The 20,971-nt window shown below is 45.6% G+C and overlaps 2 protein-coding genes across 7 annotated transcripts in view; one reads left to right on the forward strand and one right to left on the reverse strand.

Annotated features, from left to right (window-relative positions):
* The first annotated feature begins 4 nt into the window (after positions 1–4).
* On the forward strand, positions 5–14,403 carry RAB11A (RAB11A, member RAS oncogene family). Its single transcript, XM_015873328.2, has 5 exons — positions 5–157; positions 5,885–6,080; positions 7,000–7,193; positions 7,650–7,730; positions 12,685–14,403. Exons 1-5 carry the CDS (start codon positions 118–120, stop codon positions 12,822–12,824), a joined length of 651 nt encoding a protein of 216 aa, XP_015728814.1. The 5' UTR covers positions 5–117; the 3' UTR covers positions 12,825–14,403.
* Positions 14,404–16,002: 1,599 nt separating this feature from the next.
* Positions 16,003–20,971, reverse strand: part of MEGF11 (multiple EGF like domains 11) — a 255,429-nt gene continuing 250,460 nt past the window's right edge. For 4 of the 6 annotated variants that reach the window (XM_015873314.2, XM_015873318.2, XM_015873316.2 and 1 more), the window contains 2 exons: positions 18,990–19,196; positions 16,003–18,899 (listed from right to left, as the gene is read on the reverse strand). In XM_015873314.2, coding sequence (XP_015728800.1) covers positions 18,739–18,899; positions 18,990–19,196 — 368 coding nt within the window. In that variant the 3' untranslated portion in view covers positions 16,003–18,738. Of the gene's footprint in view, positions 18,900–18,989; positions 19,197–20,086; positions 20,270–20,971 lie in introns of those variants that run through there. The other 2 variants (XM_015873317.2, XM_015873320.2) reach the window with 1 other exon arrangement.

The following is a 20,971-nucleotide window of genomic DNA, read 5'->3' on the forward strand; positions in this document are numbered from 1 at the left end:
AGGAGCTGGCCGTGGGCGGGCAGTGCGGAAGCGCTGAGGCGGCTGCAGGGAGGGGTTCAGCACCCGCTCCCGTCCCCGGCCCCGGCCCCGTCCTCGGCCTCCGCCACACCTCGCACCATGGGCAACCGCGACGACGAGTACGATTATCTCTTCAAAGGTAACGCCCGCATCTCCGTGCCCACCCGGGGGGGGTCACCAAGCGGCTCCGGCCCTGAGGGCCTTATCACAGCGGGTGGGGAGCGCGGCGAGAGCTGACGGCCCTGGGTGGGCTGAGGGCGGCGGGCGTCACCGTGTCCCGGCGGGTGGTGGCGGAGCAGGAGCTGCGGGCTGAGCTGTGTCACATCGGGGAATGATGCAGCTCATTTAACGCAGCGTTGTCTCTCGCTGTCTTTAGAGCCTCGTTCACAGCCACGAGCTGCCGAGACGCAGCGCTGGAGCTGCAGGCAGCGCCCGGGCTCCTTCTGGGAGCGCTGCTCGGCTGTTGTGCTGTTGTGCTGCCGTTTCGATGCTGCTTTTGTAGTGAGGTTCAGAAATTGGGTCTTTGAGGAGCTGTGGAAATAGCTGCTTATTGCTGTTATTACGTTGGGAAGTGGGATGTCGGATTTGGAATGTCTGCATTATAATAATGAGAGACAACAAGCTTGAGTGGTGAATCTTGGGTACTTAAAGGAGAACAATATTCTGTTCTGTATCCTTAAGCTCCAGTAATAACTTCAAGGAATTACAGTCTCATTGTCTGTATTGTCCAGTTTCCAAGTAGAAAACCTTGACCTGTAAGTCAGTCACTTGCACTGTTTAAGGTGAAGCCAGGCAGCATTAAGAAGAGCCTGTTTTCCCAGCTGGCAGCACAGGCCCTGCTGACCGCCAGCGTCATCACGTCAGCAGTTTGTTTTGGAGCCCGAGGTGTGCAGGTTATCGGAGGCGTTTTGTTACCTGTACTGACAGAACTGTGTAAATAAACTTAGAATTAATGCTTTGACAGCGGTGGGAGTATCGGCCATGCAGAGCTTCTTGATTAAACCGCAAAATAATACGGTTGGGGTTCATTTTCATAAGGGGGAGGAGAGGGAGGAAATCAAAGCTAAGTGAATTGATTGCCATTCCTAAAGCTTTTCATGTTGGAGTAACACATGGAAACTGCTGCAGTGCAGGGAGTGATAGGAAAACGGTCTTGTGGCGATGAGTGATTCAGGTCCTCCAGAGTTAAAGCAGGAACTCCATGCAGTGCTGCATAGCTGGGATTAATGTGGCAGCTGAAACAACATATCCAGAAATGCAGTGTAACCAAAAATTGTGGAAACAGTTCTGAGGACCCAGAGGAGCTGGTGTTGCCAAGTAGTCACTGCTCTGGAATGATCTTGGAATTAGTGAGTGGTTGTCTGAAATCGCTGTCTTGTTACCAGGCACTGCCCCAAAAGGCAAACAGTCGAAGTCCTTGGAAGAGGAAATGAGATGGTAGGGATCATTCCTCCGGTGTGTGAGCCCAAAACAGGAATCCCCTGGGGACTGCAGGAACATGTGGGCAGTGCAGGTGTACCAGTTTTGAAGGCAATATTGCAACTAAGAAGATGCAGGAGGACATCAAAATAATCAGTAGGTTGACCCATATTGAAGTGACGCTTTATCAAAACTAAAAGCAATAAGGAAAGAATATAAAGTCTGTATGTGGACTTCGGAGTAGTTCGTTGCTGTAGACAAAAAGCATGCATGGATTTGGAAGACTGTAGAAACTCACAGAGGAAGAGATGTGTTGGGCACCTGGGTGTGCTGCTTACAGCGCTGTGTCTGGGGGCACTGCTGCTTGAAGATGGGAGGGCTTGCTATGCAGAGGTTGGCCTGTTTGTTCTGTTTGTTGCTGTCAGACTGGTCTATCAGGATGCTCAATCCAGGCAGGCAGTTCATTGGGGTTCATGGACTCGGAGGGATGTTGTTGGTGGGACTAACTTCAGGTTTTGATGTGCTGTAAAAGAATCCAGACATATTTTCTAGCCTGGCTGTCTCTTATTGCTCTTGAATTAAACTGCTGTTAGTGTGTTTGTGTGAGGTCTCTCTTCTTGTCCTGTTAACAGCAGCTCCATGGCAAAATCTGGCTGCTGGTGGTGTTGATAGGAGCCCACTTGTGCTGCTGCAGTTTAATTGCAGTAGCTGTTGTGCTGCCCCTTCCTGGCTCCACTGCAACAGCACTTTAGTATATGCTCAAACCTAACAGGCCAGGCTTAAAACAAGTCATTTTCTGGTAACTTCTTCATGTCCAGCTATGTGTGCATGTGTGTCCTTCCATGCTAAACCAGCTGGTTTCATTGAGAGAACAGAGCTGGTATCCCCCAGCAGCATGCTGCAGGAAACCCAGGGTCTGTGAAGCCCACTCCATAGAATTCTTGCTCCAATTTTAACAGGAAGAGAATATAAGTGTTGACATGAGGCTTAAATTATTGAGTAATATCCTTACTGAAGTGCAGCAACTTTTAACTCTTTGATTAATGTATTTATGGTTAATGAGTAGGAGCCAAACCAGCCCTCACTTCTGGAATATGTCTTTGGTGTTTTTCACAGACAAAGCTCAGGAGGATTAGGTTTGTACCCTGACCATCTGGAACTTTGGATTTGAGGTCAGCTTTCTTGTTTCCGAATGCAGACCTGGCTTGTAGCGGCATTCAGCTGATTGGTGGAAAAACTCCTGTTTCAGCTATCTGCTTCCTTGTTTGCGTCATGTTTATTACTCCAGCTTTTTCCTTTGCTGAAGGAAACTGAATCTGAACAGAGCTGCTGTTTTGACTTCAGACAATGCATTTTTTTCTCGTGTTTTTGTTACAGAAGTCTGTAGGGAAATGCAGTTGAATGGCAGGTAGTGATTCTTACAGTGGTAGCAATCCCTGCTCTTAGATGTGGAGGCTCTTTTGGGCTGAACAGACCTTCTTGCTTTGCTGTTATGCTGCACTCATGTTTTGGGTGGTGTGTAGTATGTGTGGGTAACAAATAAGCCTTACCCTAAGGTGCCTTTGGAGCATATGACGCTTTGAGACAGAAAATGGATGATATAGGTGATGGGGAGACTGATGTAAGACACGATCACATTAGGTTTGTCACCAGCTGGCTAGGAGATATGGAATCAGGTCATCTAATTCTCATTCCCTTTAAATCCCAATTGAAGTAGGCTGGAAGAAGTGTTCAGTAGGGTCTTGTGGGTGTCATAATGTGTTCAGGCTCTTTGTTTATCTGCCTCTTAGTAGCAGAGCTCAGTGCAGACAGGAGTGTTCTCAGACACTGTAACCCCTGACATGTATTAAATGGTGTAATAACCTTCCTGCAGCCAGAAGCAGCTAACATTGCTAGACTTATTTTCAATCTGATTAGGATGTCAGTAGTGTATTTTATGAGCTAGTAGAAATTCTTAGAAAATATTTCAATTAGAGGTTTAACAGAAATAAAATGTGAGTGAGAGTTGGGATGTTGGTGAAAGATTAATACATCTCTAAATGGCTCTTCAAGCAAGGAAATTGAATTCTTATTTTGGTCTTCTACAGAAATAAAACTGGGATTGCAGAATGAAATTCATACAGTCGCATGGACTGCCTTATTCTTTTTGTCCACCACATGCTTTGTTGCAGTGCAAAGTGCTGTGGGCAGTAAATGCATCATTTCAAATAGCTCGTGGTCGCACACAGTGAGCTGCCACATCACTGAAGCAGCAACAGGGAGCTGCCTGTAGTCAGCTGGGTTAGGGGATCCCTCCTGCTCCTCTTGGGTTATTCTCAGGCTGTGCCAATACTGGTGCCAAGAAGGTTATGATGAAGAAGGTTATTATGAAGGATGTATTTGAGAATTCAGCTTATTTAGGTGGTAGAATGAAGCTGAGAAGATGCGGCTGCTTTCTGTAAATACATGAAACAGCATAAACACCGCTGGGAGAAGAAACTAATAAGCTAATGGGCAGTGCTGGCACACAAACACTGCTACCAGCTGACCGCTAATTTCTTCTGAAAATTAGAAGGCAATTTCTAACCATTAGAGTGAGTTTCTGGAAGAGAAGCCCAGTAAAAGCTTGTGTGCAGGAACAATTAGCTTTGATGTGGAGTTAGATACCATCATTTCCCTCTCGAACTGTTTGCCTGTGATAGTTAAGAGTTGGGCTCAGGCATTCAGAGTCATTCCTGCTGTATTCCTCTGCTGAGAATGCAATATATGGGAACGCTGTGTAGTGTGAAATATCAAACTGAGGTGGTTTGATAAGGAAAGCAAAACGACAATTAATGAAATAATCGGAGCGATGGTTAATGCTGCTTCAGTTCATCATTGCATCCAAAGAACTGGTGGAAATGCAGAAGGTGTGAGGAGCCTTAGGTACCCGCTGACACTGCAAGCTGTTCCTGTGGCCCAATTAAGTAGAGGAAATAGCCGGCTTCAAGGAGGAAAGTAAAATATTTCCTCTTTTAATTGAGACACGTTAATCTGGCACTGGAGAGCACTCAGACATAAGTGGTGTGGCACTTAGATGAGGTGAGGAAGAAACCTGGTGGAGGAACTGCCCGAACTGTCCTTGGAAATGTGCAGTGAACAGCAGAAATACTTGTGAGGGCGGTAGGTAACGGATGGGATACGGCCTCTGGGGAACACAAAGTGATGCGTGTGGACAGCTTTCCTCATCTAGACAAGTTTTCAGCCCAATGAATACATTTATCCCAATGAATATAAGCATGATGTCATCTAAAACTGCAGCCTAAACCTGCTGAAAGAGTATTGAAGATCTTATTTGCCAATGGAAGAGGAAACGTGTGTCAGTTTGCCTTGTGGTGATGATGTAATTAGGTACCCTGACCTCTGCACTGTCTTTATCACCCTTGGGCATCCTGTGTGCCAGGGAAGCTGCTCTGTTGTGTCAGGGCAGCTGACACCAAACCCTGCTGAACTGTCATGTGGGCAAACAGATCCTGTTTGCATTCAGTGTACGTGCATGCCACTCTCACTGTGGGTCCTCCTAAGAGAAGTGTTAAAGCTGTTCTTTGCTTTCTGCAGCCTCAGACGCTTGGCAGGCTGCTCGCTGAGTCAGCTGCTGGAGGGGCTGCAGTGTGTCGGTGAAGCATTCTCTGTAAGGCTGCGTGAAGCTGGTGTTCGCTGCAATTCTCATTCTGTGGAAAGAATTTAGTAGATGCTTCTCGGCTCTTACAGTGAGGGAAAGCCCCGTTTGTCACAGTTGTGCATTATGTAAATAGGGAACGGTGGCCAGAACTCTGCTGTGTGATGCAGCAAACAGTGGGAGGTTTTATGCTGCTGGCCTGTCTCGCTCCTGAGCTCAGTGGACTCATTCCTCTGTTGTACCACACAGCGTAGTTAACACTGTGCTGCAACATCTTAAAGCTGAAATGATGTTTATTACTGTACAAACACTTATTTTTTTTTCCCAAAACAAGTAGAGTTGTGCTGTTTTCTTGTCACCCATGGCTCTCCTGCAAGGATGTGAGGGGTGTAGAGTGAAGGCAGCCTGCCCCGTGTGCTGGAATTATGCTTCAGCAAAACACCTCTGTGGTTTTTCTTGTTTTAATCCTAGCGTTGTCACGAGGATGTGAAATCTAAACTGTCTCTGACTTTTGTACTTTGCCATGTGTGTTTTTCCTGGAGGAGGAATGTGATTCAGTACAAAACAAAGGAGACTGAAATGGTAACTGCTGAAAACCATGTCTGAAGTCTGTCTGAAATGCTGGTGTGACAGCACTGGTTATCTGGAAATCTCAAGGCTTGGACAACAGACCCCTGACAAGGAGGGAGGTGGTTCTGCTATTCTTGTCCTTTGGGTTTTATTCTGGAAAACAAATGTATTCATTGCAGGTGGTTGTCAGCAGATATTCTACATCTGGGATGTGATTCCAATGTCATTTCTTTCTTCTAGTTGTCCTTATTGGAGACTCTGGAGTAGGCAAGAGTAACCTCCTGTCACGCTTCACACGCAATGAGTTCAACCTGGAGAGCAAAAGCACCATTGGAGTAGAATTTGCAACAAGAAGCATTCAAGTCGATGGGAAGACAATAAAGGCTCAGATATGGGACACAGCAGGGCAGGAGCGATACCGAGCTATAACATCAGCGTAAGTGGCAGCCTGTATGGCCGGAGAGAAGCTTTTGCTGAGGAGGGTGAACTTGGGGCCCTTCTGATTCCTCAAACTGCAGAATAGGATGGTTTTATTTTCTCTTATAATATCTACATATAATATGGGGAAAGGAAGCTTGAATGTTATTCTGTCCTGAAGCTTGACATAGTATGAACAGATTTACTTCTCACTGCTCTCATGATATGTAACTGGAGGCGTTTCTGAGCTGAGAGACTTATTTAAATGCAAGTCACTGATGAAATAATAGCTGTGATGATGGAGGTTTTATCAGTGGTAACCTATGACCAGAACACCTCCTGTATCAGTAGGGAGGCACTGCTCACTTTGTGTGTTTAATGAAAAAAACAGCACAGCTAAAGCTCGATTTGAATAAAGCTGGAGGTAATTGTGGGGTGGGAAAGCACAACCTCTTTCTTTTTGAATGTGTAACTGTGCCTCTCCCTGGTCTGAGAGGAAACCAAATGGGGCATTTCATAAAGAGAACACATCAAGTTGATGGTTTTTTTTTTTTTATGATCCAGTGAGTCATTATAAAGTCTTCCTGCTGCTCCGGGCTGTGCCTGTGCTGCACCCACAATGGTGGGTGGGGAGCCTTTCAGGTGTGGGTCAGAGGCTGAAGGTGACAGTAGATCCCCCACAGATACAGTGCTTCATTTTTGAGGTGCAGGGTAACCCACCAGCCCCTGAGCTGCCCTGGCTGCTGTTGTGGTCACACGGATTAACCCTGGTCTGGATGCTGTATTTCAGCTGCTTCAAGTCCCATGTATCATGCTGTGTGTTATTATTATTTTTAATATAACTGTCTTTGCAGTAGTGGGAAACAGTTATTACTCAGTAGCTTGTCACTTTCCATCATGTTTCTTGCTGGTTCTGTAACACATCTCTTCACCCACAGGTACTATCGAGGTGCTGTAGGGGCATTACTGGTGTATGACATTGCTAAGCACCTTACTTACGAGAATGTCGAGAGATGGTTGAAAGAGCTGAGAGACCACGCAGACAGCAATATTGTAATCATGCTTGTGGGAAACAAGAGTGACTTGCGCCACCTGAGAGCAGTCCCTACAGATGAGGCCAGAGCTTTTGCAGGTTGGTGAACTCAAAAGAATTTCCTAATTCAAACTGTCCAGACTCTGCCTACCTGATGTGAAATACGTGAGTGTACAGGTAGGAGGGAAAAGACTCAGTGCCACGTACTGCTGCATGTCTTTTTTCATTCAGTTAAAATTGAAGTCCTATAGAGCCTGTATGCTGATAGACTCTCAAGAATCTGCCAGAGGCACTTGAAAACAGTTTTAAAACAGACTTAGTTCCGTGCCTATGCATTGCTTTTCTTGTAGAAGCTCTGCTGGTGGGTTTAGGTTTGTGTTTTGTGCATGGTTTCAGATCATAAAGAGGAAAACCCTACAACTTTTAATGCTTTTTTTTTTAGCACTAATGCATCTATCTCATCAGCAACACCTCGTACGTTGTCTGGTACAAAAGTTCTTTTGGATGGGAGATAAATGTTATACATCTCTAATTATAGTATTTCTGTCCACACAGAGAAGAATGGTTTGTCATTTATCGAGACATCTGCTTTAGACTCTACAAATGTGGAAGCAGCTTTCCAGACTATTCTGACAGGTGAGTCATCTAATACTTTGTGTTTGGAGGAGGAAGGGCAGAACGCTGCTCTGATACGCAGCAAATAGGCATTTATTTGCCTATAAAGTGTGTAAAATTTAGCAATTCAATCATTCCTCACAGCTGTAATATTCAGACGCTGCTTTTGAAGTGTCATAGTTGATAGACCAGCACAGGGCTTGGGAATGAGTCTGGTCTTACTCACTTTGCTCTGCCCTGGGTTTCCAGTCCGCCTGGTTTATGTGCTTCACTTTCCCATTTGTGGAACAGGGAGTGGCTGTGTGAGAGAATTGTCTGATGCCCACCTCCACACAAAATGGCTATTGTCAGAGGAGAACGCAATCTACCTTGTTTCCATCACTATTAGTGAGCATAACAGCTGCCAAGAAGTGAGCAGTACTGTAGTCTGGGACGCAGTGACTCCTGAGTGCAGGGTGGTTGCTGTCAGTGCATATAATAAACCTGGCTGGACTTCTGGCCTTTGTAGCACGTGATAGCACTGACTGGTGCTGTTTTCATGCTCAGTGGATGAGGTACTTCCTTTTTGTTTAACCCCTTTGTCTGATAGGCGTAACTTCTCGCTTCTGTGACATTGGCAGCTAGTTAGATTTTTTTTTTTTTTCTCTCTCTCTCTCTTCTTGGCAAGTAATAGATACTTTCTTACACAAACGCATCATAAAGGACTTTTTAGCCATATTGGAACATGCAGTGCGGGAGGTAGCTAGAAAATTAATAAATATACATTCTGGAGCATTTTCTTGGGTTGTTTGAAATATATTATGAGTACCCTTGCAGTGGGGGGGTGGTGAGAGAGAGATCTAACTGCCCTCAGCCCCTTCGTGGACCACTCTGTGCCATTGCAGTGATGACTGGTGTGCTCTGGGCTGCTGCCTGTCTGTGTGATGCTCAGATACAGTATACTGCTGTTGTTATGGAGAAGCAGTTTACCTGTTGGGCACGCACTAGGCTGTTTCTTTTCTCTCTCCTGGTATGCTTCCAACAGCACTTTTTTATTCCAGAAGTTATTTTGGATTCTAGTTAGTGGAGGTTTGATATGCATATATATATAATATATGTATTTTTTGTTTGTTTGTTTTTCCTGGTTTTATTTCTGGAGGATAGCAGTCTGTAATGTGAGAGCAAATGATTAAGATTAGCCCTCAGTGGACTCTGACAGAGTGTTGGGGCTGTTGCTTTCTGAGAAACGTCAGGGCTCCCTGTGTTGCTGTGACAGTGTTTTGAACTCTTGGGCATGCGGACAGAATCCTTCTTGAGGAAGGGCTGGTTCAGCTGTGCTGGAAGAAACACTTCTGTTGATTAGTGGGCACATGGTTTGCTCCAGACATCAACTCCTGTTTCAGGGAGATAAAGATGAAGTAAATAATACATTAGCAGAGGCTTGCCTCCATCTCTGCTGTAACTGGCATGCAAAGGATGAATGTTCTGCCAATAAACTTCTTGATAACACTTCACAGCTGGCTATTTGTGTTAATGATTTGCTTTGAAGGAAAGAGGTGAGCAGTCATCTGAGGAATGTGGTTTTCAGAGTGACCCTGTGGAATCATGGATAGTCTGTATGTATGTGGCTGGGTTGCCTCCAAATGTAACCCTAGATGAATACTTGCTGTCATTTGAAGAAGAAAGTTGATAAAGCCAACAGGCTTTGCCACAGGCATCGTGTGGAGGAGGCTGACAGAAGGGGCAGGGCGTGCTGCTGCACCAGCTTAGTTAATATCTTCCATGCTGGGAAGAGTGCTGCAAAGACATCTTAGGCTGCTGTCAGTGCCTCTCAGCTGCTTAGATCTTTCCTGGACAGGGATGTCTTGACTGAGATCTGGAGCAAAACTCCTTTGTTTCCCTGCCCTACGGAAGGTGATCTGGTTGGGACAGTGGTCTACACCTAGATTCTCAGATGAAGCCACCTTAGGTCGATAGCTTTGGGTGTAGGAAACATGGATCTATTATAGTTAGCACAGTCTTAAGTGAGTGTGTGGTCTGTTGTTACAGATGGTAGCAGAAGAAGAAAACTTTCCTTTTGTCTTGCTGTGTTATAGATTTGCTGGAGAAGGGCAGTGGGGGGGGCAAGGCATTAAATCTAGTACACTTCCTCTCCTGTTGTTTGTACTAGGTGAGTTTTGGGGACCTTTTCCTTCTATGGCTTAGAATAATGGTCCCTGTCCAAGCTCCTCTGTTGTAAGATGTCTAGACTTCAAGGGCTAATTCTTGTGCACACAAAGCTGCTTTGTATTATTTGGCAAATATGAGAGACTGGTGTTTTAATCTTATCCCCTGTGAGCATTCACAGCAGGATAAAGCATCCTTAAAGTAAACTGGAGTCAGCCTCCGCTCCCTGTCTCATTCAGTGCTGCCTCTGTTTCTGTACCACATTCTTCTGTGGTTTCATCTCTAAGGAATCCCATCTCCAAGGAAACAACATCACAGAGTACTGACATTAAGAACATTTCATAAGAACAGAACAAGAGGGATTTCCTCTTTTTGTTAGATCTATACACCTGAAAATGAATGAAATACTAGCCCTGGTTGAACAGACAAGGGCTGGGCAAACAGACAGCAGTTGTTTTTGTTGTTTTTTTTCCCAGCTCTTACAGCACAAGGCCTGTCTCACATGGTTACCAATTACGCAGAGAAGCATTCTGCTGACTGCGCTCTTAATAAGGTCTCTTTCAGTTACTGAGCAGAGCATGAAGTGTAGTGTCTTCATTAAAAAGTACGCATCTTCATTAGCTTGGCATTCCTCAATACAGATCAGTTCCAGTGTAGGCTTTGCCTCTGGGCATTTTGCTGCAGGAAAAGCAGGTTTAAGCTGTTCCTACCTCCTCCATCACACCAACACAACTATGTGTGGTGAAGGAGTGCAACTGTCATGTAGGGCAAAGTAGTTTTTAACCATTCAGGCTTTGATCTAGAGCAGCATCCTGCGTTTGCACAGCAGAGGAGCAAGAGGTGGCAGTGAGCAGAAGTGGAGCTGCTGCAGGTTGACTCGAGCAGTACTGCTGCTAGATGTTCTAGCAGGTCAGAGAGTGAGGATCAGATGGAAATGCACCAACCACAGCCAGAGGAGAGATCCCCTCTATCAGCAAAAAAAATTAGCACTGTTATTTTTAAGACTTTTGTTACGTGCTTTGAGATGAGGATGTTATGCAGAGGACATTGCTTATAGGGTAGGGGTGGAGGAATTGTATGACAGCTCGTGTTGGAGAACGATATGAACTTAATCAGGAAGCTGCAGGTATATGGAGCAGAGAACTTGTCCTGAAGAATGCAGCGCAGATCTCTTCCAACTGTGCTCCCTCTATCTCTGCACATGTGCCCTTTGCCTGCCATGGGGCAAAGCTGATCTTTATTTCCAGATTCCCCCATAGGCTTACAGGTGGCTTTTAAGATCTGTTGTTGTACGCTTTCCTCAGTCTTGCTAAGTTGTTTGTACGACATGGAAAGAACAGGGAACTTCACAGCTGATGAAATAAGAAAATCTTGCTTTGTGTCTATGATTTGGTTGCATCAGTGACCTGATCTTAACTGAATGTATTCAGAAGATCCAGCTTTCTGAGCAGTCTTGCTATGTGAGTTTGAGCCCTCACTCTAGAGGCCGGACAAACAGATTCTTTACAGTGCAGCTTGCAAAGGGCAAAGTTCCCTCTACAGACAATAGATACAGCACATTACCTGTGAGAAATTATCACTTGGTCAGCACTTACATGGATGTGTGCAGCCCTGCTCTTACTCTTCCTGGGGAGCACCCAGCCTGTGTTTGTGTTGGCAGCTTAAATCAACCCAAGCTTGTTGCATCAAGGGCAGGGTTTGCAGGCCTTGTTTATCAGGAACCTTTTTTAGCTCCTCAGTGCCATCGGTTCTCATCACAAACACAGGCACATAGCTGTGTGACCAGCCCTTGGCAGTGAACAGGACTTCTCTACACAAGGTTACTCGGTTTCCAGTACTGAAATGATGTCAGGATGTGCACTAAGCAGCAGCTCCTTAAAATTCTGAACTACTCAGTAATGACAAATCTCTGGTGGGAAAGAGGCATCTTGGTCTGGGGTCAGACAAGGTGCTTGGACCTTCAGTATCCAGAGACTTTAGACCTACAAAAGAATTTGAACCTTTGTGTTTCACTGAGGCTATTTGCTAGCAGTGCTCTGCTCTGCAGACGCCCTCTTCTTGTGTGACCTGAGCTTATCTGGAGTGCCCCAGCAGGCAAATGGTGCGGGCAGTGCTGTGTGCTTGGTGCCAGCACACTGCTCTGTTGTGTAAAGCAGATGTGGTGATGTCATCTCAGGGTCGGCTTTTTGCTGAAGCTGGAACACTTTTAATTGTTTTGAATTTGCAAGTGAGTTCCCAGCATTCTATTTTTGGTGTCCTTTATTTCCTTTCTGGGCGAAGTGCTACACGTCACGCTTCTCTATGCATGCTGAAGGGAGTGGCTTTGTACCTGCTCGCAGTGTAAGTACAGCACATACTATTGGTCACAGGCAAATCCCAGGGACCTGGCAAAGCTTTCAGTGCAGGCGATAGGAAAGGCAGGGCAGTTTAACCTATGCTTTCTGCTGGGATTTCTTTGTCTGTAGTCAGTCTTCTCCACAGTCCTGAAGCTGTTCTGCACTAACACCGTGTTCTGAGAGCCACGAGATCAACTGGAAGGATTTGATGGTATAACATGGTGGATTCTCCACCTGTACTGAGAATCTGGATCTGTCTTTTTTTATTGCTTGTGGTAAAGCAGTTGTGAAAGAAATGTGTTTTGCAAAGATGGTTTATATTTAATTTATAAATACAGAAGGCATCACATTTGAACTTCTTGTGAAAGCTGCTGTGCTTATCATTGCAGAAGTGTGGGAAATCTGGGGAAGCCAAGAATTGCAGAAAGCAAAGATGTTTGCTTTCTGATGTTGCTCTGCATGCACGTAACGATGGGCTCTTTCTCATCTTCCAGAGATCTATCGTATTGTTTCCCAGAAGCAAATGTCCGACAGACGTGAGAATGATATGTCTCCAAGCAACAATGTGGTTCCCATTCATGTCCCTCCAACCACCGAAAACAAACCAAAGATGCAGTGCTGTCAGAATATATAAGAATTGTTCACTCTTTCCTAAAAGGCTGTGTATATTCCCCAGGTCCAAGATTTAAATATATTTGTAATTCTTGTGGTTACTTTCTTGTGTTCTGTTACTGCTTATTCCTTTTGAATTTCTCCATGTCTTAAACACTTTGATTTCTGTGTTTATAATCTATTGCTTCTATGTGGCTGCAGTATTTTCCCAACGCTGACTTGTTGATTTTGGTTCAGTAAATAGTTTGGAGCTGAACTGATCTCTTTGCAGCGTGATGCCCGCTAGTCAGAACACAAGATACATTTAGTGAGCACTCGAAGATGTAATTCTGCTCCTTGCAAAACAATTATTGTCAGGTTAACTAGGAGAATATCTCTGGGCAGGATAATCTGTCTTTGTCTTAAGGTGTTGTATACTGCATCTAAAGCTTGATGGAACGCCTGTTGCTCTGAAGTGCAATTTTAATGTGAAGTTAAATGTCTTTGGCTACATCTTCAGACTGTCAAGAGGAGATCTTGCTATAGAATAGCCTGGGGGAGGAGGGGTTGGGGGGGAGTGAGCAAGAATTTCTCTCAAACAAGCAGCAGGGTTCTTGCTCCCAGTGAATGAGCTTTTGTGGTTTGGCACCTGCTGCAGGGGGCTGCGGTGCAGGCAGGGCTGCTGCAGGCGCTGGTGGGACTCACGTGAGCTGCCTTTGTGAAGCTGTGTGTGTCACTGAGGGTCACGGGAACATGCAGTGTGTGTTTGTGCTGCCTGAGGCTCAGCCTCCACAGTGCCAGTGCTGTCAGGGCTTGAGGATGCCTTTTTTCTTTCATGATACACAGACTTGAAGGATGCTGTCACATATTGCCTATCGCATATCAGTACGTGCCACACACATTAAGGTATTCAGATGCTCAAGTTGATCAGTCAGTAACTGCTACAACCTGGTCTTAGTTTTCAGTTCTCTTTCATCCAGTATTTTTAAATGATACCAGTGGTCTGGTACATGTTCTGTAACAACAAACATCTGGAGTAGTTACTGGATGCATTCATTTGGTGATTATCGCTCAGCCCAACTCATCTGCTCACTTAGTTCAGGGATCCATGAACTGTGCCTTCTGTCGCTGCACTCTGAAACCACTGCGTATCACACAGTACGTGCTATTCCCAGCCGCGCCATTAACGCCGAGATGTGGGGGCTACCAGCACTGCGGTTCTACTGGATTTAAAAGAACTGTCTGTATAAATGCTGGCTGTTATCTGTACAATTAGAGGAAGTAATTGGCTGTAGGGGACGTTTCTCAAACTCTGATATGACCCACTTAGAACATCCGGATTTGGGTAGGCACTACCAGCTGCATTTCTTACCCAACCTTTCTGTCTTGCGGTGCTCATGATGTGTAAGGCACACGGAAGGCATTGCTGTAGTCGGTCACTTTTTTTTTTGTTTTTAAATCCATTTCTCCTCCTAATATTAGTTCTGAAGATGCTACTTTCGATCTGTTTGTAAATTACTTTGTATTTTATGCATGTACTGTAACTTGATTCATTATTTTTTTAGATTGATTTAAAATATATTCATCCATGATTCTAATAAAGAATTACAGGGGACAACTCAGCATGGTGTTGGGTGCGCTTTTTGGGAGAAGTGGGATTTGACTTTAATGTTTTTACTTGTTAGCAACTAGTACCATTTCTTGGAACCGGGAGGACACACCAAAGTGGAAGTACTCCCAGAAGGGGAACTGGAAGGGCTACATGCTGGGACCAGGCCTGCAGCTTTTAGCATGACAATTTGGCTGCTTTGGGCTGCCTTTATGGTGTGAAGAATGAGGACTCTGTCTTACCAAATCCCTGAATAGCTTTTACAAACCTCATTTTTCCACATTACCACCAGTAAAAAAAAATAAATCCTATGGAATGACAGACTGCTGCCTTCTACAACAAACTATTTCAGCTGTTTGATCCTACCTGGTTGCCTTCTGCTGGAGGAGTGGTGCCATAGGAGCCAGCCTGCTGAGCACTGTGAGTTTTGGAAGTCACCTCAAGAGCACGTGGCAGCACTGAATCCTTCTGCCTGAACAGGCCTTTTGGGCCTCGGTATTGCCAGAGTCAAGACAAGGTATAAAGTGGGGACCGTCCTCACTGTTCTGTTCTCAGAGCACTTTGGGCAGGCAGCAGTGGATGTCACAATTAAATTCATTACTGTGGCAGCCAAGCCATAAATCTGCCAACTGGAAATGCAAGGGTGAGTTTCACTTTGCTTCCTTTTCTGATTCATTTAGCCAGCAGCCTGACTCAGCTGTCACGTCAGGCTTGGATTTCTTATAGCTTTATGCAAGAAGCTTCCTTCTGCAGTAAATCTGAATGCAGCAGAGCCTGCTGGAATGCAAGCCCCAGCTCAGCCCCACGCAGTGTCAGTGTGGGCACGCACTTCCTCCTCCACTGTGTGATGAGAAGCATTGCGTTGTGATCCTGGGCAGCTGTGCAATGGCTGAGTGTGCTCTTAGGCAATATAAGAAGTCTTAATTATTTTCATCAGAACTTTACAAGCAATAATCACGAAACAGGCCTTAGACAGGAATGCCTTGCTAAAACTGATTTTGTAATTATGAACTGCTGCAATAGGGGATCCAGAATTTTCATGCAATAGTTTGTAATGCCTTCACAAGCTGTGCTGCCTTCTACAGCAAAATCACATGGTATGCGTACAGGGCTCTAACTTCCTTGGTATTAAAGCCTTTGCCTGCTGTTCTATGCTTTATTAACACCTTTTCCTAATGGCTGCAGGGCTGTGGCTGGTCCTGAACTGTGAGACAGGGCTGGGCTCAGGAGGAACCTTGCAGGGGACTTTTGGAGAGGCAGCACAAGGCACTGGTCTGGATGCTGACCTAATGCTATCCCTCCCACTCAGCTGCTGGTTAATCATCTCTGCTGTAACTGGAGTTCATTCTGTGCTGAAGTGTCTCTTCTCTGCTAATAGGAGGTGACTGATTATAACAGATACAGCTTTTGAGCCCTGAAATGAGCTGTCTGAGTTTATGGGATCTCCTGCATAATGCTGTAAAATTGGATTTTCTCACCAAGAGCTCTTGTTCTCATTTACATATCTGAAAGTCCTGACCTTAACAATTCTGAAGCTGTTTGGTGGGTATCTGTGGTTCCTGTGCGATGGCAGTTGAAGTTCTGACACTGAAGCAGAAAGTACATGGCATTGTTCTGATGTAAAGACATTTTTATTAAGCTGGAATTACTTACTCCATCAGTTCAAACCTGATGAGTTTCCAGACTTAAATAGCTTATTGAGTGTGGCTTGTCAAATAAGAGGATTACATGCTGGGCTTTAGTTAACAAGATCTTTAGAAATATGAAGCACAAATATTGAAAAAGCTTCAGTATGCAGCTGTCTGCTGCATTGGTCCAATGTCATCAATTCCAAAGATGTTTCTGCTGCAAATTCATGCTTGTGATTTATTGATTGGGAACAGTTGGATGCTGGGATGGCTGCTGTTTGCCTGGTGCTGGGGTCACTGCTGGCCTGTGTCCTCCTGTGCCTACTAAAAGCACTGCAACCCACTGGTGTCACTGCATGCCATTGGGACATGGCTGAGAGGCATTGCGTAAACAGCAGAGAGACGTGGAGCTGTCATCACCTTGTGTCTGCCTCACCGAGGTCTCGCTCAGACCTGCTAAGGTTCAGCTGCTGCAGACAGGAGCTGCCAGAAGAGCTGGACAAAAGCTGCGTACTGTGCCAGCTGCCATTTGTTTTAAAGTTTGAGAAAGACACGCTGAGAGAAATCGGATTTATTTTGTACAAGGTAGGATACCTTTGCACAGTGAACAAATATATTACAAATCTGTCTTGCCTTAAAAAAGTATTGCCATTTTGGTGCCTATTTTCTAAGCTAATGCTAATAATATACAAGAAGGTACTTCCTTTGTTTTCTTTTTTTTCCTGTTAAGCTCTATGCACATTGTTGCATTTGGTTTGAAAATCCAGCTTTGAAAAAAAAAAACAAAAACTGAGCCTCATCTCTGCTCTCTCATCTCAATGTCGACAGCAACACACACAGACACCGGTCAGGCTGGGAGCTGTGACTGCTTGTGCTAGATGGCAAGGTAAGTCTCTAACCGGAGCATTCCTCATCAAGCTGCATTTCTCTTGGTATTTTTGAGGTAAGACTTTCCATTCATTTATGCAAAATATACCCCTCCTGGCCCTGCAAAATAAGTGCCAACTTACATCTCACATAAGGCTTCCCTGGAAAATAAAACTACTATTGCTGATCGGTCATCGCCCCCATGCACGCATGCAGCATTCATGTAAATACTTTGGAGCTGTCTTGTAACATGAAAATCTGCTTCTCTGCAAGCCTCGGGGGGAATCTCTGGGCTCAGCTCTGCTGTCTGGATCTCTTGGATTGCATGTAGGGGTTCAGAGCTGGCACCGCCATCCCAGCTGCTGCAGGGGTGCTGTGGGGCATGGTGCTGCCCTACCTGCAGTGCTCCGATACCTGCTGTCACATGGAGCTGGCTCTGAGCTGCTGTCCCCACGTCAGCAGGGTCCTCGTACCGGTCCCCTAGGCCAGCAGCTTCCATTGGCGGTCCATGTGTTGAGCAAACAGCTGGTGTTGGCTTGGTTCTCTTCTGCTTCCATCAGACTGGCGAATGTGCAACAGAATGTTTTTACCCTTGAAGAGGCAATCAACTTGCTACTTTGCGTTTGCCTAATAAAATTACATACTTAGAATCAATACTACTTCATGCTCAAAATCTACAAGGATCTGCTTAACGGCAAGGATTCTATTTCCTAGGTCAATAAAGATTACAAAAAAAAAAAAAAAAGAAATCATGGTGGCTTATTCCAAAGCTTTCCCACAGGTCAACCCCTCGATCATTGTTTCACAAACAGCCGCTGAAAAAAGAAAACCCGTTTTCAGCTCAATGTAACAACGTGTCAGGTAAAATTGTCAACAGATGAAGTTGCACTACATGGTAATGCACATCAAATTAAAGGGCGTCGTGAAGGGCTGCCAGGTGCATCGTGGTGACGTGGTTTGCCAGTGATGAAGCCAATGTAACCTAATTAGGAAACCGGACCAGGGTTGTTCTGTGCAAACCTGCAGTGTCCCAGGATGCAGGTGAAGGTGTGTCTGTTTGCACCACCCAGAAAAGCTGTGCATTTATCTAATGAAAAAGGTGTATGAGGAAAATTAAAGCGTAGCTATACCAAAATATTCCTGGCTTGTTCGAAGTGCGGTAAGCTGGGCATGAGACTCATTGCTTAAACTTAAATCGTTGACAAAGATCAATGGACATTTGCCAAGGTGTTATATTTTAAGACTGTAATAGAAGATGTCTGTGTTGATATTCCTGTACTCCAATACCCTGGTACTGAATATAAAGATGAACTGAGCACTAATTACCAAGCACAGACTGCACAGGATGCCCACGGTGATGGCAGTGAATGAAGTTTCCAGGCAGTGAAACAAGCAGCTTTCCTACTTTCATTCAGAAAAACGTCCCATTTCCATGACAGAGATGTGAAGTGTATCCCAGTGTTCCTAACGGTACAAGGTTTTCTGATGCACTTGGTAGAAATGTATGTCTGTCTCTATGTCCTCCTACTCAGCGTGTTGTGTTTTACTGTACAGCAAAGCCAGCGTTAGAATACACATGGCAGAGAGCTTTTGCCTGGAGCATGTGGACACCTCCCAGGGGTGATGTGCTCCAGTGGCACCTGGAAAAGGTTCTCATTAGTTCTTGTGACCCATATAAAAAAAAAAAAGTCTTTTTAAATAACATCATGCAGCAGCAGCTGGCCCAAGCTGATGTTTAGTTACGTTAGGTCCTTGCAGCCTAAAGTCACGTCAGCATCCTGCAGTGCAGAAAAGGATTGTCTTCTCTTTGCTTCCTCAGAGCTTGTGTTTGCAGCACAGTGAAGTCCATCCCTTTAAGACTGCTTGTCCCAAGATGGCCCGTGTGTCGGGCTGTGCCTTACAGGGAGGAGGTCGTAGTGACTAGGAATGTGACTGTTCCTAGGCAGGTCGTATGGACTTTGGAGGTAACTGGCACTCCGGGCACGGGCATCTTGGACCACGCTGATGGTGGGCTCTGGGAAAGCAAGGGAAAGTGGTTGCCGTACCCAGCAGCACTAAATAAACCCCAGCTGTTAACAGCTGTGAGGCAGAGCTTCCCACTTACCAACTTCGTAGATGTTTTTGTTGGCTGTCGATGAATTGGGCATTTCTGAATATGGGGAGTCCCTGTGACCAGGAGATTTCATTTCCACGTAGCTGCTCTCGGAGTGTTTGCATGTTAAGATGGGGGGATCTTTAATGGTGGCATATGGGTTTTCACTGCTGTTCAGAGAACAAGTGCTGGAGCTGCACACAGATTCCTTCATATAATCTGCAAAACAAGATGGGGGTGAGACTGTTAGCTTCCTTAGGTGAGCTGCAGCTCAACCAGGAGGGGCAGGGTGGGCAGAAGGGGGCAGGGGGAAGGAAGATCCTTGAAGCATCCAGCACAGACACCCGACGCTTGTGCTCTGGGTGCGTCCAAACCATTGCATCCACAATTCTCTTAGCAGGAAAGAAATAAAAACCTGCTCGAAACCAAAGGTTTTGCTGTGAAAGGTTCTAGTTGTTATTTTCTGCAATAGTTAATTTTTGGTGGCAATCTTTTTCCCTCCCTCTCCCCTTCCTAAGGAGCTCTGCTGTAACCTGCAGCCCATGCATGTGGCTGTGGGTCAGATCCACCAGCGGCTGCATCCCGGGGCTTTGGGTACATCACATGTTGTCTGTTTGAAAGTAAGACACTTCCAGCAGGTGTAGAACTGCATCAGCGCAGCATGTGCACTGTGTCCCAGGGGTTCTGTTCCTGGGGCTCTCCAGCACTAGGAGAATCTGGTTTGTTTGTATTCCCTTCTGCTGCTAAGACTGGGAGGAGGCGGCTCCCGCTAGTGGGGAACACTTGGCTTTCCACAGGGGAACAAGCCTCTGTCTGAATCTTACACTTTTCTCCCTCTTTGCTGTAGGAATCTACTGCTCTTCTCCCTGGGCTGGAAGAAGGAGATGGGGAAGGAGGAGCAGGGAGAGCAAGGCTGGCGCACAGTGGCACCACCGGTGTCCCCTGTAGGTGACCCTGGCTGGGTGTGCCAGCCTGCTGCGAGGTACAGCACCAGTCTTGCTTTACATAATAATAATTAAAAATAATTAAAAAAAAAAACCAAAAAACAAAAAACCCCACAACAAAATAAGAGAATAAATAGGTCTTAACATTGACATTTAAGAACGTGCCATTGCTGCTGTGTGCATCCTGCTGGGCAGTGCCATTAATTTAGAATTAGAGCGATGCAATGAAAGATGAGGCATTTTCTTGTGCTGGGTTACAGTACAAAGGCAGATCCTGGTATATATGAAATACTCCTGGTGAAATAGCGGGGCTTGCAAAATAGCTGCAATCCCAGTTGCCCCCGCTGTCTAATATGGGAGACAAAAAGAGAAATTCAGGTTAAGAAATAGACAGACAACAAGATATCGCTTCTCCTATAAAAACCTCATCTCTGCGCTTCTCCTCCCCGTCCTGCTCACTCACATGCCAGTCTGCATCAGCACTGTGACCTGGGGCTGTGTCTGTGTGTGTCCCTCAGTCCCCATGGGGGCTGGCAGGGAGCAGGTGCCCCAAGCAAGGGCTCAGGTTATGCCCTGCAGTGAGCTACCATATTTCTCTCCTCCAGCTTCAGCAATAGAAACCCATCTCTGGGCTCCTCAGCTCTCGGGGTCAGGGAAGCAGAGGGCTGGCAGAGGCCCTGGCACCAGTGCAGTATTTATGGAGTAATTAAAATTTAGAAGCTTGTTGTCTGACGTCAGCCTGGGTGAGATCTAACAATGCCTTCACTTCACAGTGAAGCAAGCCTGGTGCATCCCAGCAACACGCAGCCGCTGGCACAGGGCTTGGCCAGCAATCCCAGTAAAGGCAGGTTGGTGAAAGCCTGTCCTCTCCTCTTAGCAATGAAGCAACCCTGCAAGACCAAAGGCTTTTGCGCATGAATGATCTCAGAGTTACTAGCTTTTGATACATATACGAACTTAAATCAAGGTGCCATGCAGTCTAGGACCCACTAGTGTTCAAAAGCGAGGAGGCAGCAAAGACTAACAAATCCTATAATGAAATGAAAATCT

This window comes from Coturnix japonica, chromosome 10, assembly GCF_001577835.2.
Source record: "Coturnix japonica isolate 7356 chromosome 10, Coturnix japonica 2.1, whole genome shotgun sequence".
Classification (NCBI taxonomy): domain Eukaryota; kingdom Metazoa; phylum Chordata; class Aves; order Galliformes; family Phasianidae; genus Coturnix; species Coturnix japonica.

What these genes read in the sequence shown, in the direction of transcription:
- RAB11A (XM_015873328.2), top strand. Translation starts at nt 118, where the DNA reads ATGGGCAACCGCGACGACGAGTACGATTATCTCTTCAAAG. An exon ending in GTACGATTATCTCTTCAAAG is followed by an intron (nt 158 to 5,884) that starts GTAACGCCCGCA and finishes TCTTTCTTCTAG; the next exon opens with TTGTCCTTATTGGAGACTCT. An exon ending in TGAGGCCAGAGCTTTTGCAG is followed by an intron (nt 7,194 to 7,649) that starts GTTGGTGAACTC and finishes CTGTCCACACAG; the next exon opens with AGAAGAATGGTTTGTCATTT.